This window comes from Solea senegalensis, linkage group LG11 (genome assembly GCF_019176455.1).
Source record: "Solea senegalensis isolate Sse05_10M linkage group LG11, IFAPA_SoseM_1, whole genome shotgun sequence".
In the NCBI taxonomy this organism is placed as follows: Eukaryota; Metazoa; Chordata; class Actinopteri; order Pleuronectiformes; family Soleidae; genus Solea; species Solea senegalensis.
In genome coordinates, this window is record NC_058031.1 from 21,942,357 (window position 1) to 21,954,916 (window position 12,560).

Here is a 12,560-nt window from a genome sequence, read left to right on the forward strand (position 1 = left end):
AGTGACACACAATAATGGATTAGAAAAACCCTAATTTATGAGAAATAATTAAGGATAATAGATATTTCCATTAAAATGTATCTAATAATGAAGTTATTTGTGCATTGTTGTCCAGTTATTACCTCAGCGCTTCTTGAGCTGCAGTGGTTCAGTGTTCTGATAGGACAACATAACAGTGTGTCTTATCAACAGTGTTTGTGTACAGACTTAATCCCAAAGAAAATCTGCTTGTGTAATGTAATGTGTCCCCCTGCAGTTTCATAACGAACACTTTTCTGTCATAAACTCTGGATAATATCTGTAGATATGGGGTCTGGACATTGTCTAGAATTAGCTGTTCATGCATGATAAATTGTGTTTACAAGAGTAGGAGAATCTCCAGGATCTAGGCCTGCGTTTGAGCAAAGGAAGCAGGACACTTGCCCATTAATTTACTATAGATTATCCATACTAACACACCACCTAAAAATATATATATCACATGACCAAATCTCATACTGTGTGTCAGGTGTAAACAGGAAGCAGATTTTCTCTGTGATTATCAGAAAATATTTCTTGTACTTGACTGAAATCGAGACTTGAAGGTCTCGATTTCTGCCTGTGCAGACTAAAATGTAGCTCTGCAGTACGGCTGAGCAATATATCCATATTTTCTTTATGTCACCACTTGGGAGTAGATATGGTCTTAGATCTTGGATATTGTCATAATTGTGATAATGTATCTGTGATTGTTGCATTCATAATAATTATAAATTGACATGGAAACAACAAAATTATATATATATATATATATATATAAAAAGGGATACAAAAGTCACTTAACACTTCTTTTAAAGCAGAATTGGGCCATATTTATATTACAATGTCTTTGTTTGGAACATGTGTAATTATGCTTAGTATAATAACTGTATTTTGGGCATGTAATACAGATCCTAAATGGTAGATATTTTTATTTTAGAGTGTATTTAGAGTTTTCAAACTGTTTGGATAGCAGGCTCATCTACAACAGAATATATGCATTTTTTTAAATGAAAATAAGTAGAATGATATCGCCTCACCTGAGGTCATTCAAACATCATCCAGAGGTTAGACAAGGGAGCTGGCAGCAGAATCTCTGTGGACATTTGTGGATCTGCGTGCAGTTTGTCTGGTGCTTACTTGTGTGTGTGTGTGTGTGTGTATGTGTATGTGTGTGTGCCAGTGCTTTTGTCAATACCTCCACCAGGCAGCGTGACCTTTCTTCCAGCTGCAGCTGTGTGTGAGTGGTATGCAGTACAGTTCTATCTTTGTCATGCTCTGCTCTGTGTACCTGTCACTTGTGGACAGTTGCTCTGTTTCTCAACCATTTATAACTCTTATGATCCAAGTTTAGTTAGGGATTTGACTGCAACTGTGATTGAGTTTTTTGCTTTGTATGCTTTGACAGATGAGTAGACTACTTTAAAATGTAGTTTTATTGCAAATGCAGACTGAACATCCATTTGGTCCAAGGTAGAACCAGACAATGGCAAGTGTGTCCTGCAGGACTGAGCTAACGAGTGTTCAGTTACCTCTTAAAATTCTACTGAGTGAAACTCTTGGCTTTGTGTTATCGTTTCTTTTTACCTTGTCATATCCGTTGGAGTTGTCAGTGTGAAGTTCAATGTTAAGCTGTATTTACACTTTTTAAATGTTTGGACACATTAAAGTGTTGCTCAACACCATCCTTTCATGTCGTGAAGACACTTCTCAGTAACACATTGGTGAAGTCTGCATGTGTTTGAGTATCATTGTCATAGTTCTCCTTTCTCCCCACATAGTTCCTGACCTATCTGTTCTCCAAAGAGAACACCATCTGGGATTCCTCCTTAGACCAAGTGTGCCCTGAGAATATGAACAACCCTCTGTCCCACTACTGGATCTCCTCTTCGCACAACACGTAAGAATGGCACATTCTCACATTCAGTTCAGCCAATTCAGTTCAATTCAGTTGTGATCACAGCCTGGGAACACTGACGTCTGGCATCCTACCTCGAAAACCTCTATCCAAAAAAAAAAGGGGGAACACCTCAGATAAAAGTGTATTATTTAACAGCAGAATGAGACCCAGGCAGGGAAGTGTATTTTTCCTGCTATTGAAAAATATGTGTGTGAAAGGCAGTTCAGACGATAACCTTCTGCATCAGCTATGAAACAATACTGGAACCAGCAGGAACTGGAGCAGTGGAATTAAAAACTGCCACCTCCTGAATGAGTAAACTGTGTTAAAGCCACACACACACACACACACACACACAGAAAAAGAAAAGATGTTCTTTTGACTTTGCAGTATCTATGAGTTGAGGCACCTCCGTAGACTGTGTGTGTTTGTGTTGCAGTGTATGACGTGTGAATCCTTTTTGAGAAAGACTGGTTAGATGTGTGTGTGTGTGTTCGTGTTGGTATGTTGACATTACTTGTTTATTTTCAGCTACCTGACGGGAGACCAGTTTTCCAGCGAGTCATCCCTGGAGGCTTATGCTCGCTGTCTGAGGATGGGCTGCCGCTGCATTGAATGTGAGTAGACACAAACGCACACTTGTAAATCATGTGACATTCAACCCGGTAATTAACTCTCTGCAGCATACAAGTGCAACTCTTTTCAGCAGCTGCTGCCAGCCACACCCAGACCCACACACTCGCACACTTTTCTGTTGCATAACAGCACTGTAGATTACGTACGCCAAAGCCTTGTCGAGCAGGTTTTCTATGTAAAACCTCATGTACACACACAGTCGTACACAATCACATCCATCCTATGAACTTTCACACTCATGTTTGTTTATTTTCAGTGGACTGCTGGGATGGTCCTGATGTAATGCCCGTCATCTACCACGGACACACCCTCACGACAAAAATCAAGTTCTGCGATGTCCTGAACACCATCAAAGAGCACGCCTTTGTTACGTCCGAGTGAGTGTCCATGAAAGCAACAACCCACTCCTTGTGTCCTTCTTTTCTTGCAGCGGTCACTGATAATAAGATGAGAGGGTTTTAAGTGTGACACAAAAATGTAGGCAGACTTGCTTTTGACATCATTCGTGATCGCAGTGTGATAAAGTTTAGATATTCCGATACCATTTTTTCCCTCCCGATACCGATACTTGTGCCGTGAGTATCGGCCGATACGGAGTACCGATACCAGTGTGTCATAAAAAATATATCATACTACGCCTGCATGTGATATGATTATCATTGGTGGTAAGGTTTGGCTCAGGTTAAACCCTCTGTAAAACATGAACGAATACAGCAAATGGACACTTTTTTTTTTTTACCAGTGATATGTTATTTCGTTTTTCAGCTTGTACGTTTGTTTTGACTCTGGTCCAAACGCCGCAGCACTGGCAGAGCTTCATGTTTCCATGACGACTGACCAGGAAAGGACGCGCATGACATCATTTGTTACATGACTCCAGATTGTTAAAATGAGTCTCTGAAGTAACGCTAAACTTTAAAAACAGAGGCATACATACGCAGGACACAGGTACGCTGGTTAGTTAGTATCGCTGCTCTTTTCGTTTAATAAACGGTCTGCTCCGGTTTGACTGTAGGTAACAGAGCTAACTGGTAAATACTGCCAAACCGCCGACATGATGAGCTAACGTTAGCTCCTTGTCTACAGGTGTCGGGTGATCAGTTCTTCTTCACACCTCTAAAACAGCACAGCGCTACTGTTTCAAGAGCGGTGAAGAAGAACCGTGTCAGAGCTAATGGAGCTCTAATAAATTACATGGTATCGGTGCATGGACTCCAGTACTCGACGATACCGATGTAATATTTTCGACAGTATCGGAGGCATTTCTGATACTGGAATCGGAACAACTCTAATAAAGTTAGATAGAAAATCACGCCTACGTGAAGATGAAAGGGGAAACTCAACTGTGGTTAAATAAGCCTCCCTGGGGCATGTGGGCTCACTCTAAGCATAAAAACATGGCTGCAGAAGGGACACACAAAAAAAAGCAGAAAGTCTTATGTATAAGCTTGCCACTTTAACAGCAGACGCTATTAGCCAAAGCCACTTACAATAAGTGCATTTAAACATTTGGGTACAAATAATGTGAACCACCACTTTTTTGTGACTCAAGTGTTTAAAATCCCATGTTCAGATTCACCTGAATGACACAAACTTGTCAAAGTGAGGCAGCAGTAGACCTGCAGCTGCTGTGTCCCTGTGAGCAGAGCACATATATAACACTTGTACATTTGGGCAGGTGTTTGTTTTATTAGGTGAGCCTTGTTGCCTTGTTATGTGGTTAAAATAAGTCTTTCAGTACAACCACACTTAAAAAAACTGCCTGAACCATCCTTCTAATTCTAAATCCGTCTTCCTTCGTCAGCTACCCCGTCATCCTGTCCATTGAGGATCACTGTAGTATTGTGCAGCAGAGGAATATGGCCACTTACTTTAAGAAGGTGTTTGGAGACATGCTCCTGACCAAGGCAGTGGACATCGCGGCAGATGGCCTGCCCTCACCTAACCAGCTCAAGTGGAAAATTCTGATCAAGGTCGGGAATAAACTTAGAGTCATGATGAGACGTTATTTGATTCTCGGTTGAGTAATTTCTCTGATTATAAATCTGCATCTCTCTTCCCTGTCCTCGTCTTTTTTTTTTTTTTTTTGCATTATGTGCAGCATAAGAAACTTGCAGAAGGTAGCGCCTACGAGGAGGTGTCCACCTCCACGCCCTACTCGGAGAATGACATCAGTAACTCCATCAAAAATGGCCTCCTCTATTTGGAAGACCCCATTAACCATGTAAGCATGTTCACAAGGTCTCGATTGGAGTCTGGAAGCTGCTTGAGGTGGACGTTGTGTCTAAATTGAACCAGTTAGTCTGTTTGCTGATCTCATGTTTTTGTTATTTTAGCTGTCACAAACATCCAAACACAACACTGTACTCACACACAACTTACTCCAGCTAATCTAACCTAAATGTATCACCTTGTCATGTTTTTATTGTGACCGTCTGTGTGATTGTCATTTTTTCATCTTTTCCTGCCTAGTTGAATTCTGTATAAAAGGCTCGCTCTTGTAACTTTTCAGTGCAACTCTCCGACTCCGTAATCTTCTCATTGGTTAAACCGCCTCTTCTGCTTTTTTCACCCCTCAGGAGTGGTATCCTCATTTCTTTGTCCTGACCAGCAGCAAAATCTACTACTCAGAAGAGACGTCCAATAACCAGGGGAACGATGATGAGGAGGAACACAGAGAGGTGAGTCTGCTGCTGCTGTCGTACATGTGGGAGATGTGGAGCTCAAGTTCTGATTTGTTCGCTCAAAAGCAAACTTCACACTGAGGCCATATCCACAGCTGTTTTAAAATAGATCTTAATTGACAACTATTTTGATAATCCTTTAATTGATTCAAAGCTTTTTCTCATGATTAAAACAAGATTTTCGATTGTTTAAGCTTCGTAAATGTCGGTGTGAGTGTTTTCTTAATTTCTTTGCTCTGGATAACAAAGAAATCATTAAAAACTCATCATTTTGGTTTGTGGACATAACAAGACATTTGAGAACATCATCATTTCTAGTGTTTGACAAACAGCAATCAAAATTTTTTAAGGTTTTCTGATATTTTATGGACCAAACGATTAATCAAGAAAATAATCAACAGATGAATCGATTATGAAAATAATCGTTAGTTGCAGTTCTACTCTGGACACAGTGTTTTTGGGGCCCTTTGAATGGAGGAGTTTTTCCAGGTTCATATGCCGCACATGTTGTCATTCGTTTTCGTGGTTGTCCACATGGGCTCTGTGCGGACACACCCACAGTTTGAGTACTGTACACACACATGCTCCTGATAGCACAACAGTCGGCGGTCCAAACAACAAGACCATACAAGAGAAGGCAAACGATTGGCAAGAAATCAAGAATTAGCACGTGTGCTCAGAATGCTACACTGATGCAGAACTTGATTTTATCATGATTAGAACCGCAGCCATGCGTGAATGCAAAGTGACGCTCTCCCCAGACTCAGAATGCGATTGGTCTTGTGATATGTTTGCAGGTGTGTTGGTATCTGCTCAGATTACTCCTGATACGGAGGTGAAACAATTATCTGGAGGCAGATTGTGTCTTTTTGAACTAGTGTAGTACAAAGTGTAGTATGGGTGTGGCTTCAATTCACACACATATTAATGAGCATGTCTGTGTAGGTTCTCAGTCATCTAAGTCATAGTCTCCTTCTGTGGTTAGCTGTAGGCGACTGGACTTTGTTACGACTCTCTATGCAGGGTTCGGCCTCAGAGGTTAAATACCTTAAGGTGAGAGGTGAAACGCCTTCATCTTAACTCAAGCAAGTCCAGTTTCCTACATCAAACTGTTTTTGTGTGCTCACGGGGCCTTTGATGCATCTTTTTCGCAGTGTTATCATTTGTAAAAGCATTAAAGGCACCCAAATTCTCCCATCTTCCAACCCCCCCCCAGGTGTCTAATGGTATGGACCAGCATGTAACAGAGAAATGGTTCCATGGGAAGTTGGGCGCAGGGCGAGACGGGCGGCAGATCGCGGAGAGGCTGCTGTCCGAATACTGCCTGGAGACTGGAGCTCCCGATGGCTCCTTCCTTGTCAGAGAGAGTGAGACCTTTGTGGGAGACTACACACTGTCATTCTGGTACAGTGCACATGATTTTACATTCATAAAAGTATTTATACACGATTATTGGTAATGATACAAAGTTTTCCTCTGGTGTTCTGTCAAATCGAACCCATTTTACAACTTTCCCAAATCATAAATATCATCTTCTTTATCTTATTGCCTCAGGACCCCTCCACACTAAACATCAGAGCACACTGCTGATCTCGGTTTTCATTGAATTGAATTGAATTGAAAATGCAAATTTTGTGTTTGCTTTCAAAAATTTGGAAATGAATTGAAAATGATTGAAAAAATTATCTTAATTCAACATTCGATTGGGGTGGAGTGGCTCAGTGGTTAAGACCCTACCTTGTGTACCAAAGACATCATGGTCGCAAGTTCGATTCCACCCCTGGCTAATTGTACTTGATTCCATTGTAAGTCGCTTTGGATAAAAGCGTCTGCTAAATGACATGTAATGTAATGTAATGTAACATTCCCCCTACACACGTACAGTTGAAGGCAGCTAAAAAATATATACTTATTCCATTCTTATATTTCTTTATATGACATACTCTATACATCAATGGGATCAGTTGAATTTAAATCATGCTGCTGAGTGAAGCACTCTCGCAGATTCATCACTGATTGTTGTCACGGTTTGGATTTTGTCATCGCTCTCTCTTTCTGATATTCACATAATGTAAGGAAACACGATATACATACAGAATGCCTATGCTCTTTTAAGTGCAGTATCTTTAAGGGAAATAGAAATGCTGTTTTTTTATTAATAATAATGTTTTTTTTGCCAGGCGTTCTGGACGGGTGCAGCATTGTCGTATCCACTCCCGTCAGGAGGCCGGCAGCCCGAAGTTCTACCTGACTGACAACCTCGTGTTTGACACGCTCTTCGCCCTGATCACCCACTACCAACAGGTGGCGCTGCGGTGCAATGAGTTTGAGATGAAGCTGACGGAGCCAGTGCCTCAGACCAATGCCCATGAAAGCAAAGAGTGAGTCTGGGCACAGACTGGAGAGCATGTTGTTGTGTGAAGCACAGGAGAACTGTATTTCAGTGGGGAGGAAGTGAAATGGTCATTTGATCATCTCACTGTTGTCTTTCATTGTTTCGTTTAAGGTGGTACCACGCAAACCTCTCCAGGAGTCATGCTGAGAACATGCTGATGAGGGTTCCTCGTGACGGAGCGTTCCTCGTCAGGAAGAGGGCAGAACCCAACTCGTTTGCCATTTCCTTCAGGTATCTTAGTCTTGTTACCTCATTAAAGCTGGGGTATATGACATGTTTTTAGTGTTAATGTTTAATCATTTCATTAATAACTTTTCTGTATGTAAATGTAGATGTAAATCAGGTGATCTGAGAGAAAATGTAACTTCCGATCCAACCTTATTTGTAAAGCACTTAACAACAACCAGAGTGAAATACATATACTAAACAAATAATCCTTTTGTCTGTTTTAATTGAGACCCGTCCACATGGAAATGAGTGTAGGTGAATATGCGTATTTGTTTTTTTATAATCAAATTGTCGTTTAACCCACATTTTTTAGGATAGTTAAGAAAAAAGAGCCCGACTATTTGAAAATATGAAAATATTATGTTTATACGGACGGAGAGTTTCAGAGATTTTCAGGGAGAGATTATCTCAGCTTCTCTGTTCTGGAAATGAGACTCTACAAACAACTATTTCCATAGTTATTCTGTCTTGTTTAAAATTTGCAGAGACATAAAAATTTTGATTTTTCTGATTAACAAATATTCAGAAAGGAGTTGATATGTGTGTGTGTGTGTGTGGTTTCTCCACAGAGCTGAGGGAAAGATAAAACATTGCCGCGTACAGCAGGCAGGTCAGACTGTGGTGCTGGGCACCTCAGAGTTCGACAGCTTAGTTGATCTCATCAGCTACTATGAGAAACACCCTCTGTACCGCAAGATGAAGCTACGTTACCCCATCAACGAGGACACACTGGAGAAGATAGGCACTGCTGTGAGTACACTTGTGCAACCTTGGCACATTTTATAGACATTAATACACAGGGAGTAACGGAGAGTCCTGCAATTTTATGGTGAAAACCAACAGGAGCCAGACTACGGGTCACTGTACGAAGGCAGGAATCCAGGCTTTTACGTGGAGGCGAACCAAATGCCAACATTTAAGGTAGGTCATGTATTTAAGAACAGCCCCTTTTGGACGTGTGTATCATGGAGACGGCGTTGACATGTTAAAACCCTCTGTTTTGTCTCGTCAGTGCACAGTGAAAGCCATGTACGAGTACAAGGCTCAGAGAGACGACGAGCTCTCGTTCACCAAAAGCGCCATCATCTCTAATGTCGACAAACAGGAAGGAGGATGGTGAGCGATCGGCATGATTAAATAATCCATTTAGATCACAAATGTGGACTACGATCCAGATCTAAAACTGGGATTCCTGTCACTGGTTTTGTATCTTAGTTAATGTATCTTACATTTCTGTTCCTCTCAGGTGGAAGGGAGACTGTGGAGGGAAGAAGCAGCTGTGGTTTCCTGCCAATTATGTGGAGGAGATCAGTCCTTCAGCTGCAGAGCCTGACAGAACTGTGAGAATCAAACCCAAACACACACACACACTCATTCTCATGCAGCATTCCTACACAAGACACTCATGGATATTATGCCTAACCCTAAAACTAAGTCCTAACCCTCAAAAGTCCTTTTAAAGGTTGTGAGGACCAGACAAAATGTCCTCACAAAAGCACACACAGACACACACCTGTGCTCCGTTCAGGCCTCAAGAGATTCATGTGTACTGTGGATCATAACTTCAGAGACAGATGCAGCGTCTTGTCTAATCCTCCTCCTCTGTCCAGCAGGAGATCACAGAGAACAGCCCTCTTGGAGATCTGCTGAGAGGAAGTATGGATGTGTCTTCCTGTCAGATTGGTGAGTGACCTCTCCATGTCCTGTTTGACTCGGCGCTGCTGAGTCGGCAGTCACCTCCCTGTTTCTGGACATCACATGCTTACACATCATCTCTGAACTCTTGTTTTTCTTTACGGTCTTTTTCGTCCATTAACAGCCTCATTCATTATTAATCTATGTCCATACGGTTTGATCATGACTGCTGCGTTCCCTCGCAACTCTCTAACTGGTATTTTATTGACATCACCCAGTCCAGTCAATACACCGCCCATTAGTGTTGGCACATGCTGTCAGTGATTGTTGTCAGGCCGGTGCTCATCAGCTCATGAGTCCTCTTTCTGTCTGTCCACGACTCTCATGCGCCATCTAGTGGTCCGTGAGAGAATCCATTGTTTGAATATGTAGAAAGTGAGAAAGCTGAGGTTTAGAAAAGATTTACGTACGACGTACCAGGTTCTTTCTTTGCGTATAATATATTAGCATTTCATCACCAGAGCTGCGTCTACTTATTAGCCCATCAAGTGGAAACTCATCTGTAGTTTTTATGATAGTGGATTAACTATTTAAGTTGATGTTTTCAAATTGGCTAATATTTGCAGTAGCGATTTTCTTTACATTTTACAGTTTTTTTTCCCCTCTGTTTTCTGATGTTTTATTGACCAAACATTTAAACCACTTAATCGAGCTGAGACAATTACTCGATTAATCAATTATTAATCGATGACCAAATGAATCGTCCACTATTTTGATCATCGATAATCGGTTTGAAGCTTTTTTCATGATTAGAATAGCTTCTTAAATGTGAATAGTTTCTTTGCTACATAAAACAAAGTAATCATTGAACACTGAAGCATTTTGGTTTGCATCATTTCCAGGTTTGACAATGCTGACATTTTATGGACCAAACGATTACTCGATTAATCGTGAAAATAATCAACAGATTAATCGATTATAAAATAATCGTTAGCTGCAGCTGTACAACATATCTTTGTCTCCTAAAGTACGATTATCAATATGTCACTACTTCATGACTCATTACAGTGATTATTACAGAAATGAGGGTAAAGAGAACAGAAGTTAATTTTGTTTTTCAAAGTGCATTTTGTATTTATAATTTAAATAATACAAGTATTGTTATTCAATTGTCTTGCACTATTGACTATGGCGGAATCTCTTATCACAATAAGATGATAATTCTTATCATGGCCCGTGTTGTACAGCATATTAAATCATATTGAGTCACCCTGTGATTCCCATCCCTGCTACTGGACCAAGAGTGGAAATGACACATTGTTTAATTGTCTTCTTCTTTCATATTTTTCCATTCATTCAATTGGTTGACTATGGTTGACTCTGGGGTAAACTGAGGGGTCTTTGGTGGATGTTTGTGCTCTCTGAATGCTGAATTCTTTTATTGCTTTTCTAATCCGCGGCCTTCTTCTTTGCAGTTGTGCGTACTGAAGGGAAAGGCAGCAGACCGCATGTCTTCTCCCTGGTGCCTAACATGTCCATGAGGACGGGCCCGGTGCTGGACGTCGCTGCCAGCAGCCACGAGGAGCTCAAGGAATGGGTGGCCAAGATCCGCGATGTCGCCATGACGTCCGAGGCCAAGGTGAACTAACACTGTACAAAATGACAGAAACGAGAATTGAGTTATGAGGTCATGTCAGTTTATTTACCCTCTCACTGGAACGTGGCGATATTTAAAGGAACGGTACTATATTATCACGATATTTAAAGTCATGATGTGATATCATCACAATATTTGAAGTCGGGATATGATATTATCCCGATATTTAAAATCACAATGCGATATTATGACAATATTTATAACCAGCCATTTCAACAGTACACTCACATGACGGTGATGGACATCACTCTTTACAAAATGTTGCCTGTATGTAGCGAAGCACTTATGCCATATTTAGGGGTTTCAGATGCTATTGGGTTTGACTTTTTCCATTATTCAATCAATCAATCAGTCAATGTTTATTTATACTGCACTTTACGAAACCTATAAGCTAATCAAAGTGCTTCATATAAAAATGCACAAGGAAAAACTTGCAATAAAATAGAATAGAAAAAAATATAATAACATAACCTACAATGAAGAGCAGAGGGAAAATTTCACAGTGCTACTGAATATTAAATATGTTTTAAGTAAGCAATATTTTGTCGTTCCATCACTAGTTGTAGCTGAATTATAAGTTGTTTCTCTGCACAGCTGGAAGAGGGGAAGATGATGGAGAGGAGGAAGAAGATTGCACTGGAATTATCCGATCTGGTCATCTACTGTAGGCCTGTGCCTTTTGATGAAGAGAGTAAGTGAATTACACTCACTCTCAGTAGAGATGAATACACACAGCAGCACCAGTGCAGGCAGGTCAGCTCTGTCTCTTCTCCCCTGTCGCCCTGTCAGAAATTGGCACAGAGCGAGCCTGTTTCCGGGACATGTCCTCATTCCCAGAGACCAAGGCGGAGAAGTACGTCAACAAGATTAAGGGAAAGAAGTTCCTGCAGTACAATCGACTCCAGCTGTCCAGGATTTACCCCAGAAGCCAGAGATTGGACTCCTCCAACTATGACCCACTGCCCATGTGGCTGTGCGGGTCACAGCTGGTAGCACTCAACTTCCAGACAGCAGGTACTGAATCTTTGTTCTCTTTCAGAGCAGATCAGCAGCATTGTTTGATGAAAATGCTTTTACACAACTTGCTTTTTGACTCTCTCTCTCTCAACTGCAGACAAACCCATGCAGATGAACCAGGCTCTGTTCATGTTGAATGGAAGGAGTGGCTACGTCCTTCAGCCGCCCATCATGAGGGACGAGAACTTTGACCCGTTTGACAGACAAACGTTACGAGGCCTTGAAGAAGTCACTCTAGTGATCGAGGTATGAGAAGGAGTGACTGCATGTAGAGGAATGTCCACAGAATTCTCCATTTGTCTCTTTTTTTCTTTTTTAAAATCTATACTTTATAATTTTACATTTACAGTATTTGTATTTTTCATTTATAACAATCTTACAGTGTTTATA

The 12,560-nt window shown here is 41.0% G+C and overlaps 1 protein-coding gene across 1 annotated transcript in view; it reads left to right on the forward strand.

Annotated features, from left to right (window-relative positions):
- Nucleotides 1-12,560, forward strand: part of plcg1 (phospholipase C, gamma 1) — a 32,899-nt gene that overhangs the window by 16,084 nt on the left and 4,255 nt on the right. The window contains exons 11-28 of the mRNA XM_044038795.1: nt 1,800-1,918; nt 2,450-2,535; nt 2,811-2,931; nt 4,359-4,527; nt 4,656-4,778; nt 5,134-5,235; nt 6,455-6,642; nt 7,419-7,619; nt 7,745-7,864; nt 8,431-8,611; nt 8,705-8,782; nt 8,874-8,977; nt 9,108-9,201; nt 9,472-9,544; nt 10,972-11,135; nt 11,748-11,844; nt 11,943-12,167; nt 12,268-12,416. Coding sequence (XP_043894730.1) covers nt 1,800-1,918; nt 2,450-2,535; nt 2,811-2,931; nt 4,359-4,527; nt 4,656-4,778; nt 5,134-5,235; nt 6,455-6,642; nt 7,419-7,619; nt 7,745-7,864; nt 8,431-8,611; nt 8,705-8,782; nt 8,874-8,977; nt 9,108-9,201; nt 9,472-9,544; nt 10,972-11,135; nt 11,748-11,844; nt 11,943-12,167; nt 12,268-12,416 — 2,394 coding nt within the window. The remainder of the gene's footprint in view (nt 1-1,799; nt 1,919-2,449; nt 2,536-2,810; nt 2,932-4,358; nt 4,528-4,655; nt 4,779-5,133; nt 5,236-6,454; nt 6,643-7,418; nt 7,620-7,744; nt 7,865-8,430; nt 8,612-8,704; nt 8,783-8,873; nt 8,978-9,107; nt 9,202-9,471; nt 9,545-10,971; nt 11,136-11,747; nt 11,845-11,942; nt 12,168-12,267; nt 12,417-12,560) is intronic.